The sequence below is a fragment of the Nicotiana tabacum genome, chromosome 20 (genome assembly GCF_000715075.1).
Source record: "Nicotiana tabacum cultivar K326 chromosome 20, ASM71507v2, whole genome shotgun sequence".
Lineage (NCBI taxonomy): Eukaryota > Viridiplantae > Streptophyta > Magnoliopsida > Solanales > Solanaceae > Nicotiana > Nicotiana tabacum.
Genome location: NC_134099.1, coordinates 126,427,143 through 126,451,696, shown reverse-complemented (window position 1 = coordinate 126,451,696; position 24,554 = coordinate 126,427,143). Strand labels below are relative to the sequence as shown.

Sequence of the window (24,554 nt, the reverse complement as noted above, 5' to 3'; positions counted from 1 at the left end):
ACACATTTGTGAATGTTGAATACTTAATCCTTACTTGAGCATATATCTCATGCAAAACTGTATTTTTTGTATCTCGCTTTTAAGACTTGTACGTTTTTGCTCTATTTTTTGAGTTATACTCAAAATAAACTCTTAAAATGCTCATATTCGACCATGTCTGTAATTTGAAACAGGAGTTCATTATTGCTCGGGTAAATTTGGAGGGCTAGAGGGCGGTCACATGAAAGAAAAGAATTTATGACAGTGCGGAGCCGATTTATGTATATCTCGACTATTCACTAAGTATCTGTTATCTATTACAGGTATTGTGTAACTCTCCATGAAGGCTTAAGCATATGGAAAAAAAAATTAATTTTATTAAAATCTGAATCTAATTTTCAAATTTTGAACTCACTTCCTTAACCACTATGTCACATCCTTGATTTGCGTAAAAAAGTAGCCACTCTAAAGAACTGCTATATAATAATTAGCCCATGTCGTGCTGAATTACAATTTTTCAGTTCAAATTTTCGAGACATAAATGTCCTAAATTGCCCTTAAGTTTTCGAGATATAGATTTTTAGTTTACAATTTTAGGACAAAATAAATACTGACTAATCTCTAAATAGCATCCATGAGAATGGCTATCTGTGCACTTGTCCCTTGATTTGCGCCACCGAAAGAAAAGAATTACAAACTCGGGGGAAGTCCAGCCACTAATAACACATGTATTTATTTAAGCCACTGTTTAAAATATTTTTAGTCTTTAGCCACTGCTTCAATAAACTTTAACTGCCCGAACGAAAATACCCTTCTGCTCATGTCCTTAACTTTTAAACTTAACTTCAGGACTACATGTCCTTAACTTTTGAACTTGGAACTCTAAGTTCAGGACTTCAGGACTACATGTACTTAACTTTTGAACTTGTAACTGTAAGTTCAGGACCAAGTATCCTTAACTTTTGAGCTTGTTAGGGCTTCTTAGCCTAAGTTCAGGACCTATTGTCCTTAACTTTTGAGTTTGTTAGTCTAAGTTCAGGACTTGAGGATCTATCGTCCTTAACTTTTGAACTTGTAACTATAAGTTTAGGACCTATTGTCCTTAACTTTTGAGCTTGTTAGTCTAAGTTCAGGACCAAGTGTCCTTAACTTTTAAACTTGTAATTCTAAGTTCAGGACCAAGTGTCCTTAACTTTTGAATTTGAAACTCGAAGTTTAAGACCAAGTGTCCTTTAACTTTTGAGTGTTTGGACATTACCAAGAGTGTAATTCGTATTTATTGGATTGAAGGGACACAATGTCGAGCAGCTTTGGAGATGGATATGCGACGAGATCGGATGAAGAAGGTTTTGGAGGCATCTATGGAGGAAACAAAGAGGATGAAGAAAAGATAATCCATGGAAAAGCCCCTGGTAATGGTTTATGCTCTATATTTATCTTCTTAATATGTCTTCTAATGTCAATTCATCTATTTTTTTATTGATAAAATAGAGTATGATACTAATCAAGGAAGTAAAGTCAAAGAGAAGGAGAAGGCACCTAATCAGCGTCAAGCAGCATGAAGAAAACTATCATTCCTGTTTATAAGAAAGGGTAACACAGTCTTTTCATATTAATATAAATAGACTAGTGGCTACTGTCTTTTCATATTAATATAAATAGACTAGTGGCTACTATTGCTAAAATGCTGGATAAAAAGTAAATACCACTTTAAAAAGTGACTACCCCACACAACTTTTACACACTAAGTTGAGGAAGTTAACCAGAATCATATTCCAATAATCCCAACATATCCAAGGTAATATCCAAAGAGTCAAAATGTATAATATTGTTCAATTCAAAAATTAGCATACATAAGTTTGAAAATGTTTGAAAATAAAAGATTTCTAAGAGATTTTAAGTTTCAGCAACAATCAATCGGTACTCTTAAGTCTTAAGTAAGGTCTCACTGCTTTTCTCTATCCTTTGTTCATTTGCTCCACCTACAAAAGATAGATAAATAAATGATTCAGTAAAAAAAACCTAAAAACTCTTTTAAGATGTCAAGCACTAAGATCAGGACCATCTTTCAATTATATGATGAGTCAACCGCATGGTACTAATACTAAAATAGAGATTGAGAGATCACAAAAACACAAATAAAAAGACATAAAAATAACTAGAATACAACATTTCTAAATGACTTGGTAAACATCAGCTCTATCTTCACCAAGTGCTGGTCAGGTTATAAGCTCAAGAATCACTTGAAGGCAGCCAACATTCTAATACACGACACACTTTAATTATTTAAAACGTACTGTCAAACAAATGAATTAAAATTTAGTAAGTCATGACCATTGGAGGTGTGCAACCTAAATGAATGTGTTGAATTTCATTATCCAAAGAAAGCTATCAAGTGTTTTAACTACACGGAATCACACGGAATGAGAACTATGAGACTGAACTGACCATCAAGGATTTTCAATTAACAACATGAAACAGATGCGCGCATGTAAAAATGCATGAACAGGGGGCTCAATGCAATGATTAACACAAGCAGACTCAGTAAAGGATCCTAATCATAAAGGCAACATCCATTGATTCAAGTGAATGATCATGAGAGACTAAGCTAATTCAAAGATTAACACTAATGAATCAAAAAGCACTGACAATGACTCATTACAAATTAAAATAGAGATGACCAAAACCCAGGCAAATCATGATTTATTCTGCAGAACTATCCTCTAATCATAGCAAGTAACTACTTTATTCATATCAAAGCACAAAAATTCATAGCCATCTTGATGTCCATAGTTATCACTTCAGACATAAAATCACACAAGCAGAATATAACAAGTAACAACTAACATGCATCACAGAATACATGAGCTTATGTTATCCAAGTTTTAAATTAAGATGATACAAAAACTTAAGAATGCAAGTCTGTCTCTTGTATCAAAGTAAATATTAAGATGCCAAACTTCGAAAAATTGGTAGGAAAAGGAAGTTCGACCACAGAAACATATAAAATTTGAGACTCACACATGTGATTCTTAAGATTCATTTTTGAACTGGAACATGTACCTTGCAATCATAATTTTCTTTTTCATGCACTTTTTATGCTGGGACCAGTCAGCAGTAATTTTACTTAACTTCACATTTTTCATCTTCTTAAAAGCCAAAGAAGAATGTAGAAGCCAGTGGAGTTATTTCTACAACTGTTATAATGAGTCTTGGAGGCCTAGTACAATCAGATGCCTCTAGGATGCTTCATAGAGTTTTTCAAGTGGTTTTCCTAAGATGGCTTCATCGAACCCGAGGATTACCAACTTGAAGTTGGTGAATGAAAAAGAGAGAAAAGCTACTAATTTTGCTGTTCAAAACAAAAAAATTGGCCAAAGGCTGCTTATGTTTTTGAATAATGAGAAATCACGTTATTCAGCTAGTTTACAGGTGCAAACCTAGGGTCTACATGAAGGAAGATATCCAACTCTAACTAGATAGAATATAGATCAACAAAGTTAATCAGTGGATCCTATAAGAAAACACCTTATTTAATCTTATTCGGAATTCCATCACTAATAACACCAGTAGAATCTTCTGCTGGTCAGACAAAAATGATGGAAAAGAAAATTCTTCTCATTTCTCGGAATGCCCCTTTGTCTCCTTATTAAAAAAAATCTTCTCACTGTTGCCTTCATTTTTGTTGACAACATAGAATAATCAACCAGTAGTAGTTGGATTAAGCACCAAAGAGTAATTCCATTATAGTAAAACCAGAACCATAGAAAGTAGAACTTTATTCCATTTGAATATATAACAGAAGAGGTCGCTTGAATCATAAAAATTGACAAACTTTAACACATACCTGAGGGGACTGATGATGGAAGGTGGAGCATTTGAAAACCAGGACAACAAGCTTGGAAACGAGCAATGAATTGTAGATGTTCAAGAAACTTAACGCTAAATTAGTGGACCACAAAGTCACCAGACAAAATGGTCCAAAAATTCTGATGGGACTAATTCATATATCCCTTCATGCTCATTATGAGAGTGGTCTTACTATATTTGTGTGTGTTGGGGGCAGGGGGTGTTGCAGTAACATTTTGCAGTAACATTTTGCTCAAGATTTTGATGGATTCAACAAAAAAAACGGTTTCCGTGATTTTATGAACAATCATGATTTCTATGATTTTATGGATGATCATAAAACCTGCAGACAAACAAATTAAACAAACCAGCAAAAATATGCCATCTTTCAACTCTTTCATTAACATTCAGTTTCAAGAAACCTCTCACATGATATGCAGAACACAAGATAAAAGAACACAGCGTAGGTCAAGAATGTTCAGCTAGCTTGCTCTAAATCACCTTCTTAAAGCAACGCACAGTTGGATGATGAATTCAATTGTTTAATCAAATGCCTCCTATTACTGCTGTCAACTACAATAGTTGGATTTACATTTACGCCTGCTCTGGAAAGAACAGAAAATGGAGGAAAACTATCTGTTAGGCTGGAAAAGAATGCTTCAAATAATTTACGTGTATCCAAAGACCTGAAAGAGAAGCTTCCTGCCACTTACTTGAACTTGTTAGTCTAGCATAAGTAACGGCAGTTGGGATGATATAACCTGTAAGAAGATGAAGCAATTCAGATTAGAACTTTAAGGGGAAAAAATAACACGAAAAATTATTAATTTTAAAGCAATTCAGAATATGATAGTTGCTCTCCAATTGATATTAGTCCCAAGAGGTTCATTTGGTTTCTCACACAAACTTGTTAGATGCATGGAGGATGGTCTAATAAGATTGAGACATTCTACGGTATGAAAGAGACTAAATCTACACAAACAACCCTTATCAAATAATAATATGCTGAAGTTGAAATGTAATAAAACTAACGAGGTTGCACATGCTTCTAAGCTGTCAGGAAATAGACTACGAGACTATGAGCATGTGCAGATTTGTTTGAAAGTTGTCAAGAAGGAAAGAAAAAACTGACTTCCAAGAAATGAGTAGATAACATCATAAATAGATGATTTTATATCAGTCAAGACATTTTCAAAGTTCAGTATGACTAAAAGATGTTTGTTGGACACAAAGACTCACGATGGAATGGAACCCAATGGTCATTAAAACCGTTAGATCATAAGACAGCAGCACTGTCAGAATGCCACTGCGATGAAATATCAAGGTGAAGATCAGCAGAAACCAATGTAGTCCACTTGTTCCCTAAACAGTAATCATAGACCTCATTTCAACCAAGATAATGCTTCTCTTACAAATGCCAATCACGGATTGAAAAACTGAAGTGGAGAAAATTGTCATCTGAAAAACCTCAAAAGTACTGTCAAATTGTAAAATTCTTGAACACGGAAAGAACCAGGATCTCTTTGGTTTAGATTTAAAAGAAAAACAAGGAGAGAGAGTGATTGTTTTTATCAGAACAAATATATAGCAACAAAAAAATCCAGGATTTCAATCTTGTTTCTATGTATAACATTGCAGCTCCTCTATTGGCGCCTATATAACGTTAAGCAAGATATAAGAGAAAAGCAACAAAGAAAAGTATTTTTTTCCTGGAACTTTAATAAAGAAAAGTCTTCGAGGACATAAACTAAACAGACACATAATTAAAAAAAAAAGACACAACTCATAGTTTTGACTAAATAAGTTAGATAACTTAGATCATGAACAAGCACAATTAACTTCAAATGCGAGAGTGAAACATGGCAAACCACTTAAAAAGTAAACACAAGAATTGCATTATCAAAGGCCAACCCTTCTCAATGTTCGATTTTAATATTAGTACTTTAATAAAGAAAATTCTTGGAGGACATAAATTAAACAGACACATAATTAAAAAAAAAAAAAAAAAACTCATAGTTTTGACTAAATAAGTTAGACAACTTAGATCATGAACAAGCAGAATTAACTTCAAATGTGGCAAACCACTTAAAAAGTAAACACAAGAATTGCATTATCAAAGACCAACCCTTCTCAATGTTCGCTTTTAATATTAGTAAGGGGGCTTTAGTAAATTAATTTGCAAAAATGAAGGAAAAACAAAGTACAGAACTTGCCTACTACTTGTCTACTAATGTCTATGTCTGGACATTATGGACTTGACCAAGTCCAATATCCGAACATAGTCATAAAATAGGGAAGACTCTTTGCCTTCAAGCCCATCCCTGCTCACTCTGTTACTGCCTGCAAGGTTATTGCACGGGCTTCCACCAATTACCAAATCAAATCCTCCAAATGACTCTATCAGTTGCTCCAAGCGGTCTCCATTCAGCTGCTGCACATCGTTAAAATGTATAAGATTCCCTTTCTGATTAGTTTGCTCCCACCAGCTTCTCACAATATCCCTGTTGACTTCAGATTTTTCCACAGAAACCACTGTGTTTAGTGGAATACCGAGACGATAAAGAGCAACTTCACCACCGCCAATTCCAGAGAAGAGTGATAAGACGTTGATACCATCGGGAAACAAGTTTTTCAATACCGACAAATGGTACGCCACAGTGTCAACCTAATCAAAATGACCGATCCAAGTATCATGTCAAAAATTATTCTAACAAAGAAAAGAAATTGAATAAGCCAATAAAAGGAGTAGCTTCACTATATTCAACAAACCCAAGTTCATGGGAAAAAGGAGAAGGAGGGAGAAAATAATAAGACTTATACTGCGAAATAAAAAAGAAAGAAGGTTAGTCTAACCTGGAACGAATTACCAAGCGACTTGTATCTATCGGTCCTACTTATACCACCTCCCCTGGTATGGTTCTTTGGAAATCCCAATAGCATTTCAACTTCATCAGGCTCCAAAGGAGCAACTTTGTTTCTCCCAACCCACACCAAATTCCACTTCCGACATTGATCAAGAACAAACTTCTGAACTCTCATTGGTGGCTCACCATCAAAGTCCTCCACGGCTTTCCTAATCCTATTCGTCAATTGTGCACTTCCAATGGCTGTTTGCAAACAATTTAACTTTGTCCGTGGATCCCAAGATGGCCACCATTTCTTTGACAGGGGAAGTGCCTCATGAATGGTACGTGGGGCAAGTGGAAACAAAGGAAATCTATTTTCAATCGGCAAATTATGAATATAACCCCTTTTTCTTGCAGCAGCACAAAAATATTTGGAGTCGACAAACTCGGGCTCAATATCGTACAAAAATCTAGAAATTGTGTCCCACACACCCTTTGGAGCTAGAGCAACATTTTCATAGTAGAAAAACGGGGGTCCAACAGCTTGCTCGGGAAGAGTTCTTTGAACCATTGCTGGAACTAGTTCGGTAGGAACCCCAAATCCAATCATAGGTTTGGGCAAACGAATTGTCTCTTCCTCAAAAATCGCCTTTGCCTTTTTTCTTTTGCACAATTCATTGTACATCTTTCTTTTCTTGTATCCACCACTACCATTCAATATATGGTTCAGTTTTGGCTGTCACAATGGAAGGAAAAAGGCATCAATCCTATGGAAAATGATACTGCGAAATTTGCAATTATAAATGCAAGTAAAGTTGGACAGATTGTTAGTTCACATGAGTCCATTTCAAAATACTGCGAGGGGAAAGCAGACCTTTACATCTTCTGGCAGATAGACATCTTCTGCTCTTGCCATTTGAGCAGCACATATGAAATCTGTCAATTCAGCAACCGATGCATCTGGACCTAGAAAGTTGTGAATAGGACATTAATAACCTAGAAATGAAATTAAAAAAAGGTGCTACAGTACTAATAAGATATCCAGGAATATGGTAGTGTGTCAGTAAGCAGATTTTGTTCTAAATACATAACTAGGAACTCAACAGAGTAGCATCTAACCTAGAACTTGCATGAATAAGATTTCTTCCGCCATTGATAAAATCTTAGCATAATTAATACATATCAAAAGCCAAACTAAATGTCTAATAAGATAAAAAGACTTAGATCACATTAGTTGTGTAGAGGACAATGCACTATTTAATATACAAACCACATCTCTCCATTGCTATGGAAGCCTCTTCCGCGGGGTATCCCATACTTGCCAGGAACGATAAAGTCTGCTCTTTTTCAGATGAAGAACTGCTCTCAACTTTCACATAGCATTGTTTAGCAGAATTCTATCACAGTTACAAAAGGAAAATGTTAGAAAAGCTTTATATAATTGTGCCCAGAAAACTTGTAACAAGATTCAGGACCAGCAAACATCTTAAGTGGTAAAAAAAGTACAAGTTGATGCATAAATATAAATATATGAAACAAAAGGTTCTTTAAGCCCCCAAAAATAGTGAGCAGCTAAAAATTAATTTCGAGTCACACTCGTCCAACTTCAGCACTACTTTTACAGGTCAACGTCTCCTCATTTGTAGAAATTACTCCCAAAGAAACCACTTCTATGTCTCCCCAAATCCTAAATTAGAAGGGGGAAAAAAAATATCTTGTGCATCCTCCAACTGGAAGAACCTGATGACTGTCAAAGCTGAAAATCACAAATACCTTTAATTTTATTTTGTAGTTGTCCGCAAATTTGTAAAACTAAACCACCTCATATTACTCGTATAATCTAGTAGGAAAAGAAGCCATGGGTGTTCAAAAATACCATTTCACTGACATTGCATTACATAGATGACGTGTTACAAAGATCAAAAAGGTTGACGATCAAAAAAATGGCTAAATGTATCTTTTGAACAGATAGAAACCAGATAGAATATTTCCTATTCCACAGTTAGACACTGAAAAGAAAAATAGAGAATGGTGTATGATTGAGGATAACATACTCTACAGCTGTCTGAGTCGGAGGACCAACTATCTTCCTCATACACATCATCCAGAAAGTTCTCGTTGTATTCAGAAGAGCTATCGTCAGAATTAATGCAGGGTTGAGGGCTAGCACTGGGTTGTTCTTCAGGAGAGTCTTCAAGGGCCTGCAACATCCGAAGACAAATGAAAAGTATGAATGTATGATTAATACTGCTAAAATTTATGCAAAGACCATAATTTTTCTATAGTTATTTCTTCTTCTTTATTGGAGATGTTTTTTTTTTTTGGGTGAGGGGGGGGGGGGGGGGTCTGTTTGGACTATTAGTATTAGAGGGTCATTACTTGTGAAAAAATGAAAGGAGAAGTCATGCATATTCTTAATACAGTTCAAGCTTGCTAACAGAGTTGTGCAGACCAACAAAGAACAATTGGCATCATTCATTGCACAGTCACATGGCCCAATCTCTACATTAATAGGTGTCACCATCTCATTCAAAACCCTGATTGATCTAAACTTTACTTGGAACATGTAAATGAGCTTCTCTCTATAAACCATGTTATGCAAGTGGTGGCATCTATAGGCAACTATTAGAAGAACAAAAGGTGGTTGCCAACTGAGGGGTGGATTGAACCATCTTCATTCCCTCAGACAGTGACCTTCTACTACAATGAGGCAAACATTACGCACCTTGAATGTCAGAAGAGCATCCAACACCAAATCTGAATTTTCTCCTGCGTCCCAAATCACATAACATAAATGCCACAAAAGAAAAATCAAAATTTTTAGTTGTATAAAGACTAGTCAAATTCAAATACCATTTTGCTCTATTGCTTTTGCAATAGATGCTTCAGGAAATCCCATCACTACAAACTGCTGAATGAACTTGGACTGACAGGGTACTGATGATGAGCTTGCCTTCAGGTAAGAGAACAAAAAAGACCATAAGTTGAGATGCAATGGTGTGAACTTTTTTTTTCCTTTTTTGGGTTAAAAAAAAGATGTCCTTGACAAGAAATATCAGTAGGTATCAACATAGGCTTAAAGCATTTACCTCCCCATCACATCTAACAGTATGTTGTCCAGTAGTTCTTAAATCCATGCATGAGGAAAATGTTGTGTCCTGTATTTCCTGTATTTCTAGTTCATCTTCGGTATCCCAGTCAATGTTGTCATTGTCTTCTCCAGAAAGATTGTTGTCCTGCACGGGATTGAAACAAGAAATACAAACAAAGAATAAATGTTTTTTCCTCCATTCATCAAATATCTGAATAAAAAGGGAACATATACTTTCTTTTCTGATTTATAAGACCAGCAGGAATTCGAAAACTTGCAGTGTAAGGGAATCGAGAAACGAGCTAAATTTACCATTTCTCAAGGTAAGCCTGAAAAAGAACTCCAAATTGTTAAGCACCCTACATAACACCAGAAGGTAAACGTGAATTACTGCCATTAAAGCTCCACAGACCAATCATCAAAGCTAAAGGTTAGCCCATCGTCTCTCACACAAAAAACTCAAAGACAAAAGTTTCTTTATGTCTTGACATTGAAGCAGGAGGAGATAGCACTTAAGTTCTTTCCTTTTGGACACGAAACACGACTTCAAAAGAATATATATGATACCTTCTTCAATTAATTAACATAAGTACAAAAAGCAATTTCCAATACCAAGGCCTATATCAAAAAGGAAATGAAGAGACTTTGCTCCTAGATTTTTTTCCTTTGATCATATGACTTTGCTCCTAAATTTAAGCATGTATCGTTCAGTATTACAATTTTCGCTATTGAATTATTTAACATGCTCTCTTAATCAAAGTTTTGATGACGAAAAGGACAAGTTAATTATTTGTGATGTTAGAATAAGAGGGATTGAAGAACTTATACCATGCCCTTTATGTTTTCACTTGGTAATCGTTCATGCTTTAATCTGGGTCCTATTTACATAATTTCCAATATATATGCATTTTTAAGTTCATATTTGATTTCAACTTGAATTGCATTTCGACTTAGCTTGCAAATCATCCAAATTTAAATAAGAGGCAGCCTCAAACAGGTTTTGTTTGATGGAATCAATGACACAAATCATAAGAGTGCAAGATCGTATGTCTACGACTGATTCCTCTTTGGCACCAGTGTTATCAAAGGCGTGCTTAAGCCCTGAAGCGAGGCTCAAAACATGTTGAGCGCTTCGCCTCGCTTAACGGACGCTTCAATGTTGTCATCAACGCTCCAAGGCATACTTTTTCTTGCTAACGAGCGTAATCCGGAAGATGCAACACTAAACAGTTGATATTTCACTTTATCGTAAATTTTCTTCAATTTCTTTGTCCATATATTTGGTATTCATGCTTATAAATATTAGTCTTGGACTACACATACATATTTGTAGCTTTTCTCCGTATGCTCCTTTTTTCGTTAAAACACACGCTTTATTTGTGCTTTGCGCTTAAAGCCCCACCAGACCTTAGAGCTTTTTTGCGCTTTTCGCCCTTTGATAACACTGGCACCAACATTGGCACCGACATTGGCAGTGGGATAATACTAACATCAATATGACCAGGTCTATGAAGACTTAACTTAAAAAGATTAGTCCTGAAGAACTCTCCATGGAATTGTTAAACTGTTGATTCTTTCCAATTTACTTCTGTTAGAAAAAATTCAAATGTAAATCCAAAACGACCCCAAAAATTGTCGAGCTTTCTCAAACCTTCAAAACCTCTTACTTGCCTACTGTTTCACCCTCAAAAATATGACAAGACTTGCAATATTTTTCACTATCATTTAGGTTCAATGATTATAGAGGAACCACAGTTTCCTACATCAATATGGTAAAAGTTCCCCAAATATTACAAACAGGATATTCATCCTCATGAAGAGCTTGAAGAAGTTGCAGAATTCTCATAAATAGCTTAAACTACTCGAGGGAGGGGGTAATTAAATATCCTGTGATTTGGACGAGCAGTCACGGTGAAAATGATAAAAAGGGATTTCATAAGCCCATGCTCACCTTTCAACAACCATCCAGCCAGAGAAGATAGAAAGTTTATCAAGGCTACCTCCTTGTTATTATCTTGAAAACTTAGGGATACAATTTTTCCTTTTCTAAGCTTGTTCTCTACAATATTCTAGAGATACCAAGAGTGCTAATAAGTACTCAACTCAAGATAGAAGCAATTTTGACACTGATTTTCTGTGGGGCAGACAGAAATCAGGTGCTCTATTTAAACCTAACTCTACTTATTTTTGAAGCTCTTTCAGGTTTGCATATCAACATGCTCAAGAGTGTGATTTACCCCGTAAATGAGGTGCATAACCTGGAGGAATTGGCAGTATTCCTGGGCTGTAGCTTAGGGACTTTCCCAACTACCTATCTGGGGCTTCCACTAGGGGCCAAATTTAAATCAGAAGCTATATGGAATGGGGTAATTGAAAAGTTTGAAAAAAGACTAGCATCATGGCAGTTGCAGTATATATCAATGGGTGGAAAATTGACCCTGATTAATAGTGTCCTTGATAGCATCCCCACTTACTATATGTCACTATATCCAATGAGTAGTACGGTCCTGAAACACCTTGACAAGATCAGAAGGAAGTTTCTGTGGGAAGGGAACAACAAGGATCACAAATTTCACCCGGTCAAGTGGTCTAAGGTTCAATTATCAAAGCACCAAGGCGGATTAGACATAAAAAACTTAGCGCTTCATAACAAATGCTTGTTAATGAAATGGCTATGGAGGTACACACAGGAGGAGCAATGTCTTTGGAAGGAAGTTGTCAACGCCAAACATGGAGTCCTGAATCATTGGTGCACTAAATTATCAAGAGCACCCCATTGAGTTGGAGTCTGGAAGAATATTTTTTTTTTTGATAAGGTAAAAGTTTTTGGAGTCTGGAAGAATATTTGTAAGCTATGGGAAAAATTCTTAGTGAACAAACACTTTGTAGTAGGGAATAGTCAACATATCAAGTTTTGGAAGGACAAGTGGTTAGGAAGCACTGCTTTGATGAATGACTACCCTGCGATATTTCAGATAGCCAGAGATCCAGATTCAACAATCTTGCAGTGTACGGAGGGAGACAACTGGAACATACTATGCAGAAGGAACTTGCAAGACTGGGAATTTGAAGAGCTAGTCAGATTACTAGCCACACTGAATGGCTGCTCCAGTAACAACCTATTTACTTAGTACCAGACCAGTTCAGATGGGGGAATGCACATGCAGGAAGGTACTCCGTGAAAGCAGCCTACAAGTTATCAGAAGCTCAAAAAGCAATCACCGACCACTGGCCTTGGAAGCTAATATGGAAAGTTACACTGCCACCTAAAGTTGCGTGTTTCAACTGGACTGCTCTCCATGGATCATGTCAACACAGGACAACTTAGTCAGAAGAAATTTTCAGATTTCAGATTGACAGTAGATGCTACATGTGCCAGAGGGAGGCAGAATCACATAGCCATCTCTTCCTACACTGCCCAGTTGCAGCAGGCTGTATCTCTGGAATATGTTTATTTCTCTTTTTGGACTCAGATGGGTCATGCCACATAACATCAGGGAGGCTTTTGAGAGTTGGAGCTTATGGAGTATTTGGAAGGAAAGGAATAGCAGATGTTTTGATGGACTATCAACTACTTTCCAATCTCTCAAAGTTAATTGTATTATGTTTTTATTCACTTGGGTTTATTTATCCCCCATAGATTCCCCCGATAGTTATTTGAATTTTGTTAGCTCCTTAGTATTAGCCTGAACATCTGTATTGGAGCTGACATTATTCCTTTTTGCTATAACTCTTTTGTAACTATTATGCATCTTCTTGATGCCAGTAATGAAATCAATTACTTCATTAAAGAAAAAGATAGAAGCAATTTTGAACAGGTTATTGCCACGTGAAGACACACACAGCATTGACCAAAATAAGTGCTGACAAGTAGCTTTTCTAAAAAATAGATTATTAGCTCACTGAAAATGGCTTCCACAGATATTTGAAGAAATTGAAAGAATCTAGTCCCAAACATGCAGATAACCGATATGATATTTTAGCAAAGACCTAGTTTTCTTTTCAAAGACAACAACACTGCAGTGCTTCTATTTTCGTCTCTCATCCTCCAACCAAAACCGGCAATATAGATTGTACAAGTCAAGGCACAAATAGAAAATATAAAATAAACCAACTTTACAAGCCAAGGCACAGTAGAAGAGCGACAAAAAGAAGCAAAACTTGTGAATTGGTTACAAAGTTGAGGTTCATTCAACTTCAAAGGACCAAGGAGATACAAATTGGACAAAGTCTCAAAGAATAAATCCACAATTTCAAGCAATCTGATACTGTGATATTGCATGTTTTGTATTTAATATGATTCATCTGAACCTTGTCACACTGTTACAACTCAAACAATCATATAGTGACATTCCATCTTTTGTATTACACCTCCTAAAGATTGAATATTTTCCTCAGTACAAAGAGTGGGACAAGATTCAAATGATGCATCTACATCTTTACAAGCACATAGTAATTAGCATGGCAACATCAATCACTTTGTACCAAAGTGTCCCAAAAATATAACATTGCAATTTTCAATAGCAACATTGAAAAAGACGGTATAAATAATCTCCATTCAATATGGTCCCTAAAAGACACATTAATTTGAACTATTCAAGGGGAGGCACGTAAATTTGGTGCAAACTATTTTTTATAATCTTGTCAATTTCTTATCCTTTTTGAAATGACAAACCTAACCCCATACCTTCAACAAGAAAAAAGGCAATACAGCCACAATAGTATAAATACAATTTTGTATCTTCTATTTAACTCCCATCTCCAGCCCTCCCATGCTATACATTTTTCTTCTGAATATCTATATATTTTCCTCCTGGCTTAAAAGAACGAAAATATCTTTATTAGAAAAAAATTCTTTTCTCGTATCATATTCATCTCATGCTATCTAGTAAAAGGAAGAAGAGAGAAAAAAATTTGTTTATGTAGTTAATATTGTGTGCTTGTATATGAAGAGTGATACACCCAGTGATAGACGAAAAAACAAAATAAATTGCATAGAAATATAGTTCTTAGAAAGCTTTGTTTTTCCTATCACAGACGACATGTTTGACATTAGACTTTTGGTGGCACTCTGATACCTAAGTTAAGCGGGTTAGGGTGCAAATTCCCACGAGGCTAAAATGTTAGGCAAGAAATGTCCTAATATGCTCATTATATATGTTATATACACTCATAATCATAGCTATGTCAAGGTATCTTTTTGTGTCTGTTTTTCTCATTATATGTAATCAGTTATAGCTGCAGTGAGCGTCCTGTTTGTTGTATTTTAACATAGATAATTTTTTTAAGATTGTAACATATCATTTTCTTAGGTCCATAACGTATTAGTTGCAAAAATAACACAAAAAATGCATAAGAATGCACCACTAGGTTCCAGTAGTCTCATTCAGCTTAAGCATTTGCCTTCTGCAACTCATACAAATGCAGATAGAACATCCGACAAGAATTTTAATGCAAAATTAGTTCTTTTTGGAGTAAACTTCTGCAAATGGGGGATTAGTTTTGTTTTTCATAACAATTTTGAAATAGAACTTCAATTGCCCCAAAAATTCCAAGCAGACAAAAATTAGGTTTTTGCAACATTCATCACCCATTACAAGCAAGAAGATGACCAAAAAGATTTTAAACCACTAAACTTACCTGAGAATCTTTGGCGATCAAGGTCGTCAAGCAACTTTGAGCAATATCAGAAATCTTCTTAATATCTTGCATTATCCAAAATCCCAGACCAAAAACAGTTAAAAATTAGGAAAAGAAAACCCACAGTTTAGGCAAATTCAAAACCCAAAAAAAAAAAAAAGGTTCTTTCGTTTACAAGTGAAAATGATAAGCGAAAGATATACATACAGGAGAATCAAGAGTGAAGGAAGAAGAGACTTAAGGAGATATTCTTGTAGTGTGAGGGCTAGGAGGACAGTGAGCCAAAGAGATTCGAATTCGATATGTGGAGTTTAATGTGATTATTTTACTTGAGTGGGACGAACAGGGGTAAATTTGAGAAATCATCTGCTTGACTTTGTGAAACTATTCTTTGCCCTATGTGTCAAAAGTATTTGTATTTTCTGACAGATTTTTCTATAATTTGTAATTTTGTTAGCAGAAACTGAACTGACTTTTGTCTATTTAACAGAAGAACCGAACTCGCTTTTGTCTATTTAATAGGAGAAACTGAACTCACTTCTGTGCTTTGTTTCACCTATCAGGGTTTTGCAATAGTGTTAGATTTCTCATAGGTCACTCACACAATGAGAAGCAGCTGATCCAGGTTCAATGTTAGTTGTTTATGTTGGCTTGGCAACTGTTTCTTCTTTTGCCCCCATGAGTTGCTACCTAATACACTAACGGATGCAATTGGGAAGGGGTACCAAACTTCAGTAACTTATAGTAAGCAAACAAAATTCTTCTCTTCTTTTTGCCACAGAGCTGATGCATCTAGGTTGTCGTATGGGTGATGTGTATAATCATGTCTTTTGACAATAGCTTCTTACAGTAGCTTCTTACTTTACTAATAACAAATTTGTACAATTCTCTTAAGCATCAACAACAAATTAAAAATTTATATTCTTCATGACTTTTAACAGTTCAAAATCAGAGATAAAAGATAAGGTTCGCTGTCATGGAGTTACTGGTTTCATGAAAGTTTCCTCTGTATCTACTTGCTTCCATGCTTCCAGTATAATTTAAACTAAAAGATGAATTGTACAAGTGAGCAAATCTTTAGCTGACAATTTTATAAGAAACCATCTCATCTCTAACCCTTTTTTGTTATAAGGTAATGTATTAATCACAAGGGAGAGAACTCCCGTATACAGGAACTATACCAAAAAGAAGAGAATTTACATCAGAACATGATTCTCTACAAAAGACGCTCAATCTTCTATACAAGTAGGGGCTATATGAGTGCAACAAAAAGCGATCAAAGATAAAAGACTATTCTTAAGATGTGAAAAAGGAGACTCAATCCCCTCAAAAGCTCTCCTATTTCTCTCCCCCAAACTATCCACATGAGAGCTAACGGGGCGAACTTCCACGCCTTTTGCTTAAATCATAAAAGAATCATAACTATAGAAATAACTGTGAGAAGGCACGGGAGAAAATATGATATATTGATATTGTGTGTTCAATACAATACAAGAGGTCCTTATTTATAGCTATACTATACAAGGACATACTACTCATATTCCAATGTGGGACAAGACTACATTATGTACATATCTAACACTCCCTCTCAAGCCGGTGCATACACATCATATGTACCGAGCTTGTTACACATGTAACTAATACGAGAACCAGTAAGAGACTTAGTGAAAATATCTGCTAATTGATCATTCGACTTTACAAACTTTGTAACAATATCTCCTAAAAGTATTTTTTTGTCTGATAAAGTGACAGTCGATCTCAATGTGTTTAGTCCTCTCATGGAACACCGAATTTGATGCAATATGAAGAGCAGCTTGGTTATCACACACTAGTTCCATCCTGCTGATTTCTCCGAACTTTAACTCCTTAAGCAACTGCTTAACCCAAACTAACTCACACGTTGACATAGCCATGGCCCGATATTCCGCTTCGGCGCTAGATCGAGCAACTACATTTTGTTTCTTGCTCTTCCACGAGACCAAATTACCTCCTACTAGAACACAATATCCAAATGTAGATCGTCTATCAGAAGGTGATCCTGCCCAATCAGCATCCGTGTACCCAACAATCTGCTCGTGGCCTCGATCCTCGAATAGTAATCCTTTGCCTGGAGCTGACTTTATATACCGAAGAATACGAACAACTGCATCCAGTGACTATCACAGGGAGAATCCATAAACTGACTTACAACACTCACCGGAAAAGAAATGTCAGGTCTAGTCACTGTGAGGTAATTCAATTTTCCAACCAACCTCCTATATCTCGTAGGGTCTCTAAGAGGCTCCCTCTGTCCAGGCAGAAGCTTAGCATTCGGATCCATAGGAGAGTCAATAGGTCTGCAACCCATCATTCCAGTGTCCTCAAGAATGTCTAAGGCATACTTCCGCTGTGAAATAACAATACCTAAGCTAGACTGAGCGACCTCAATACCTAGAAAATACTTCAGTCTACCCAGATCCTTAGTTTGGAAGTGCTAAAAGAGATGTTGCTTCAAATTAGTAATACCATCCTGATCGTTGCCAGTAATAACAATATCATCAACATAAACCACCAGATAAATACACAGATTTAGAGCAGAATACTGATAAAACACAGAGTGATCAGCCTCACTACGAGTCATGCCGAACTCCTAAATAATTATGCTGAACTTACCAAACCAGGCTCGAGGGGACTGTTTCAAACCATATAGTGACCTGCGCAATCGGCATACACAACCACTAAACTCCAGCTGAGCAACAAAACCAGTTGGTTGCTCCATATAAACTTCCTCGTCAAGATCATTATGGAGAAAAGCATTCTTAATGTCTAACTGAAAAAGAGGCCAATGACGTACAGCAGCAATGGACAAAAAAAGACGAACAGATGCTACTTTAGCCACGGGAGAGAAAGTATCACTATAATCAAGCCCAAAAATCTGAGTATATCCTTTTGCAACAAGACGAGCCTTAAGCCGATCAACCTGGCCATCCGGGCCGACTTTGACTGCATAAACCCAACAACAACCAACAGTAGACTTACCTGCAGAAAGAGGAACAAGCTCCCAAGTGCCACTCGCATGTAAAGCAGACATCTCGTCAATCATAGCCTGTCGCCATCTAGGATGAGATAGTGTCTCACTTGTAGACTTAGGAATAGAAACAGTGGACAAAGAAGATATAAAAGCATAATGAGGTGACGACAGACGATGATAACTTAGACCAACATAGTGGGGATTAGGATTAAGTGTGGACCGTACACCTTTGTGGAGTGCAATTGGTTGACGGAGCATGAGATTGTATGAGTAGGGTACGAGCAGTTTCAATAAGATGTCTATTCTTTCTTAAAGCTACCCCATTTTGTTGAGATGTGTACGGACAAGATGTTTGATGAATAATCCCATGAGATTTCATAAACTGCTGAAATGGGAAAGACAAATACTCTCGGGCATTATCACTACGAAATGTGCGAATAGAAACCCCAAATTGAGTTTGAATTTCAGCGTGAAAGGTCTAAAAAATAGAAAACAACTCAGATCGATTTTTTATCAAAAATATCCAATGAAACTAACAAAGTAGCGGAATCCTAAGGTAGAACTGACCCAACTAGGACCCCAAACATCTGAATGGACTAAAGTAAAAGGTGACTCTGCTCGATTATCAATACGTCGAGGAAAATGAGAGCGTGTATGCTTACCGAGCTGACAAGACTCACACTCTAGAGCTGACAAGTGAGATAAACCAGGTACCATTTTCTGAAATTTTGACAAATTAGGATGTCCCAACCGTTTATGTAATAAATCTGGTGAATCAGTAACAGGACAAGTTGTTGAAGGAAGACAAGATATGAGTCCATGTGATTTAGCAAGGATAAGGTAATAAAGTCCATTTGATTCACGCCCGGTACCAACGATCCGCCCTGTACTGCGTTCCTGTATAAAAATATGGTCATCAAGAAATAAAATAGCACATTTAAGTGATTTGGCTAGGCGACTAACAGCTATGAGATTAAAAGGACTATTAGGGACATAAAGAACTGAATCTAAAGGTAAGGAAGGAATTGGGCTGGTTTGACCTATTGCAGTTGCCATGATTTGAGACCCATTGGCCATTGTGACTCTTGGAAGAGATTGAGAGTACGAAATAGTAGTGAAAAGAGATTTGTTACCAGAAATATGATCTGATGCACCTGAATCAATGACCCAAGACTCAGAGGATGAAGATTGAGAGACACAAGTCACGCTATTACCTGTTTGAACAACGGAAGCTATCTCCGAAGATGTCTGCTTACCTGCTTTGTACTGAAGAAACTCAAAATAATCCACTAAAGAAACCATCCGACTATTCGAAGTATCGGTTCCCATGTCGCTACAATTAATAGTAGTAGGGTTAACTTGAAATAGTGAAAATTAGTAACTCCTTTGGGAAAACTGAAGAAATCGCTGAGAAAACACTGTTTACACCAGGAAAACAGAACACTGTTCTGCGTCGGAAAACACTGTTCACGCCAGAAATACTGTAGCTCTCGGAATATTACTGTAGCAGCCGGAAAAATTCAAAGTGGTCGGAATGAAATAAAAACAGTAGGGGGTAGGATCGGAATTACCAGACGACCCAACTGTTCTGGAGAAACTTTTTAAAAAAATGGTCGGAAGTCCACTTCTGAAATCATTGTTCACGCCGGAAAAAATAAAAAAGTGGTCGGAATTTGGTGTAACCTGGATGGGTAGGCTCGGAATTGCAAGGGGAACAATCTGTCCTGAAGAATCGTCGCCAAAAAATGGCCGCAAGGTAGCCCACGCGACGTCAGAACGCTGGAAAATTTTCTTCCAACCACTACACTACTCCTGTGGTAGTGTTGGATTTTGCACAACACTAACCGAGACAAAGCAGATGCAAAACAACTTTGAAAAGTCGCCAGAAAAAAAAGGGTTCCGGTAACTAATTTCACTTCCCGAAATTGCTGGAATTTATGCACAGCGATAAATCTCTCACGATAGCTCTGATACCATGTGAAAAGGCACGGGAGAAAATATGATATATTGATATTGTGTGTTCCATACAATACAAGAGGTCCTTATTTATAGCTATACTATACAAGGACATACTATTCCTATTCCAATGTGGGACAAGATTACATTATGTACATATCTAACAATAACATTTCCTTTACCGTGCTAGGCATCACCCATTGAACACCAAAAAGATTCAGGATTGCCCTCCACAAAGCCGAGGACACAGGGCAATGCAACAAAAGATGATCAACTTATTCCCCTGAGCTTTTACACATGTAGCACCAACTAACAAGTGTAATTCCTCTCTTTCGCAGATTTTCAACAGTCAAAATCACTCCCCTCGCCGTTAGCCATGCAAAAAAGCACACCTTCGTGGGCGCCTTAGGAATCCAAATCGAGGAGTATGGAAAAGTGGCCTCCTCTTTCACCAACATACTCTGGTACAAAGGACTTTACGGTGAACAAACCATCGACGCAAACCCCATCTCCAAGAATCACAATATGGTTGGGGCCTATCTTGCCCATATAACAGTGTCAACAAATCTTTGAGCTCCGCAATCTCCCAGTCTTGCATGTTCTTTCTAATTGAGAGGTCCCATACTACCCCCTTCATGCTCCTTACGAATATGTTGGACCATCAATTCTTTCTGGTTTGAAACTCTGAAGACGTGGGGGAAGGAGACCCTCAGAGTATCCTCTCCACACCACCTATGATTCCAAAAGCTGATTCTCCTTCCATCTCCCACCCTGTAAGTGATGTTGCCACTGAAGACTTCCCAATTCTTCATGATGCTCCCCCACATGCCACACCCGAAAGGTGCTATGATTGCCTTGGTCCTCCAACCCCATCCCGTGGAATCGTACTTTTCTACTATGACCTCCATAGAGCATGCTCTTCTACCCCGAATCTCCACAGCCACTTCCCCAACAAAGCTCTATTGAATTCGCTAAGATCTTTTACTACAAGTCCACCCCACTTCTTTGGGGAAATGATTGTCTGCCAATTTACTAGATGAAACTTTCTAGTTCCATCCGCCGCATCCCAAAAGAAAATTCTTTTGAAGCCGCTCCAGTTTTTCTGTGATACTCACAGGAGCTTTTAATAAGCACTTCCTTACCGCCGCATCTCATCTCTAACCTTGTAGCTTCCTTTGGTGAATGTTTCTAAGAATCTACTATTGGCATACCAAAGTATGGGGGTGGTGTATGGGGATTTGAGCACTTCACCACTTTAGGTCTATACGAGTATGTGAGGTTTAGAAGGAATTTGCAAGACTGAGAGGTAGATGAATTTCAGAACTTGCTCGGACTGCTTCATAGCCAATAAGTGTCACAAGATAGACATGATGCATGGAGATGGGTCGCCGGGGAAAATGGCATTTTTCCCATTAAGCCTTATGATGGATAGCTACTATCTAGGGAGGAGTCGCCTTCCCACATAATTCGGTATGGATTCCTAGAGTACCAAGAAAGTTGTGCTTCTTTACTTGGCTAGCTACAAAAGGGGTGATTTTGACGGCGGAGAATTTGAGAAAGAGAAAGGTTACTCGTGTTAGTTGGTGCTTCATGTGTAAAGAATCAGGAGAAGGCGTGAATCACCTCCTTTTACATTGTCGGATAGCATCTTATTTGTGGGGACAAATTTTGAGTTAGTTTGGTATAGAGTGGATGCTTCGGGCACAGTTAAGGAAACTATGTTTAGTTGGGCCTTTAGAAGATGGAAGAGAAGATGAAGGGCTTGGAATGTTGCTCCTCTTGCACTCATGTGGTTTGTTTGGAGTGAGGAATAGTAAAGCTTTTGATGGAGTAGAAAAAGATCTTGTATACCTGAGGAGTAGCGTCTTTTCCCTTATTTATTTTTGGTTGCACCCATGAGGTTCCTATTTTTATAGAAGATTGGGTGTCATTCGTAGAAAAACATGTCCTTTTGTAAGGTTTTCTATTGTTGGTGTTGGTTACTCCTTGTATATTTTCGCTTTTGTTTTAATGAAATTATTACCTTATCAAAAAAAAGGTCTATATATTTGTGAGGAAGTTGTTGGATTATCAGAGTCCAAAAGAGTTACAAGAGTTACAGTGCATTTTGGTTAAACATATGGACAATGTCTCTCATTCAGTTATGCCTTTGCTAAAACATGTATGTTTCTATTGATTGCAAATGGCAATTGTGAAGATATGTTAAAAAGAGGACTAATTAATGCCTGCCAAGCTTGATCGTGTTTGATAATTGTGTTAGACTCTTCCCGTTTGTTCTGTACTTTCTGGTTTGTAGACATGCAAATTTTAGTCTACTGCCCGACCAATAAGTGGCTGATGGGCTGCTTCATCCACACCATATTTAGCATTAAAGAGATTTGAGGAAGCATAAGAAGTCAGGTAGAGTTCTACTTACAGTTGTATTACTGGGGGCTTGCATGGTTATACATGATAGTATTCTAATGCCTGCATTTGTTATGTTGGTATTTTAAAAGCAATTGCTTTTTTATCATCTCAACAACAACAACCAAAAAAAAAAAAAAAGCAATTGCTTTTTTATGTGTTCTTCCAGTTGAAGAATGATTAAAACGTAATAAAGAATTTCCCCATACTTTTCACACCCAACAAAAACTTAAAACGCAGCCCGGTGCACTAAGCTCCCGCTATGTGCGGGGTAAGGAAGGGCCACAAGGGTCTATTTTACGCAGACTTACCCTACATTTCTGCAAGAGGCTGTTTGCACGGCTCGAACCCGTGACCTTCTGGTCACATGGCAACAACTTTAGCAGTTATGCCAAGGCTCCCCTTCCAAATAATCATCATAACTTATCCCCCCCCCCCCCCACACACACACACACACAAGAAAAAAAGATAAAACAGAAGCTTGTATATCTTGGATAAAAAAAGATTCTTGGTTTCTTATAAAAACATACATTTCCCGGGTTCATACTTTAAGATTTAAGAAGCACACAAAAGACTGGATATGTAGTATTCTTCATGTGAACTAAACATAGATTTGTATCTTAAAATCTATGTTAACTTTCTTATAAAATGAATGGAAAATCTCCAATAATAGCCTAATTTTGATCAGTGTTCACTCTTTAATTTCCTTTTTAGAGTAACCTTCATATTTCAGTTTGCGGGCATAAGCACTTAATGGGAGAAATTTGGGGCTGTTTTTTCTCTATATAATCCTATATATTTTGGAGTCAATTTCTGCAATTGAGGGATTAGGTTTTGTTTTTTCCTATCAATTTTGAAATAAAGCTTCAATTGCACCTAAAAATTTAACATGCAGACAAAAATTAGGTTTTTCGACATTCATTACTGATTACAAGTAATCAAACGACTGAATATTTTAAAACCATAAAAATTACCTGAGAATTTTTGACGATCAAGGTCGTCAAACAACTTTAATCTATATGAGAAATCTTCTTAATATCCTGCATTACCCAAAAACCCAGACAAAAAAGAAAGTTACAAAATTAGGATAAAAAAACCACAGTTTCAGCAAATTCAAAAATCCCCCAAAAAAAAGGTTCTTTCGTTTACAAAGTGAAAATGAAAAGAGAAAGATATACCATTAGAGAATCAAGAGTGAACAAGGAAGATGAGTCCTAAAGGAGATTTTGTTGTGGAGAGAGTTAGGAAGAGATTCCTTGAATTCGATGTGGATTTTAACGCATGACTCTTTACTTGAGAGGGACGAACAGGGGTAATTTTAAAAAATCATCTCTTCAGCTAGGGGCAAGACAGTCTTTTGTCTTTGTGACAATTCTTACCCTATGTGCATGTGTAGGGGTGTCAATGGATATTCGAAAACCGATTAAATCGATCGAGCCGTACCGAACCGATTTTTAGGTTTCTTTTTAAGAAATCGTAAATTTTTATATAAATCTATAACCGCACCAATAATTAGGATAGGTTTTTTATTTTATAAAAATAAACCGAAAAAATACCGAACCGTATCGAATAAATTTTACATATAGAAAAATATATTTATTTAGTAAGTTTAAAAATAATAATGCATTAAATTTTCTTTGAGCCTTGGAATTATGAAAACTATTGCAAGCCAACAAGTAATTAAACTCAAAATACTAATTCCTAAAACCTATTATGCTACCTCTACTTAAACTAAGTTATTTCAAGTATCTTTATTAGCAAAACACAAAGTATTCTAGCG

The 24,554-nt window shown here is 36.8% G+C and overlaps 1 protein-coding gene across 8 annotated transcripts; it reads right to left on the bottom strand.

The window, feature by feature from the left end:
• Positions 1 to 1,728: 1,728 nt before the first annotated feature.
• Positions 1,729 to 24,085, bottom strand: LOC107762829 (DNA (cytosine-5)-methyltransferase DRM2). 8 transcript variants are annotated; one of them, XM_075239904.1, is made up of 16 exons: positions 23,953 to 24,085; positions 23,749 to 23,814; positions 22,788 to 22,837; positions 15,406 to 15,470; positions 10,078 to 10,124; positions 9,764 to 9,910; positions 9,528 to 9,627; positions 9,400 to 9,443; positions 8,729 to 8,875; positions 7,945 to 8,071; positions 7,549 to 7,640; positions 6,682 to 7,410; positions 6,042 to 6,493; positions 4,542 to 4,589; positions 4,330 to 4,433; positions 1,729 to 1,961 (listed from the first exon to the last, which is right to left on the bottom strand). In XM_075239904.1, the coding sequence occupies exons 5-13, from the start codon at positions 10,078 to 10,080 to the stop codon at positions 6,056 to 6,058; spliced, it is 1,827 nt and encodes a 608-aa protein (XP_075096005.1). In that variant the 5' UTR covers positions 10,081 to 10,124; positions 15,406 to 15,470; positions 22,788 to 22,837; positions 23,749 to 23,814; positions 23,953 to 24,085; the 3' UTR covers positions 1,729 to 1,961; positions 4,330 to 4,433; positions 4,542 to 4,589; positions 6,042 to 6,055. The 8 variants fall into 8 exon arrangements, with proteins under 8 accessions (XP_075096005.1, XP_075096006.1, XP_075096011.1 ...); XM_075239905.1 differs by lacking the exon at positions 22,788 to 22,837 and adding an exon at positions 5,068 to 5,134; XM_075239910.1 differs by lacking the exon at positions 22,788 to 22,837 and adding an exon at positions 5,068 to 5,134 and having other exon boundaries at positions 4,330 to 4,428.
• Positions 24,086 to 24,554: the final 469 nt, after the last annotated feature.

Excerpts from the sequence above, each read along its gene's own strand:
- LOC107762829 (XM_075239904.1), bottom strand. Across the intron at positions 9,628-9,763 it reads CTGTTAGATGTGATGGGGAG|GCAAGCTCATCATCAGTACC; the intron begins GTAAATGCTTTA and ends TCTTACCTGAAG. Across the intron at positions 6,494-6,681 it reads CGCTTGGTAATTCGTTCCAG|GTTGACACTGTGGCGTACCA; the intron begins GTTAGACTAACC and ends CATTTTGATTAG.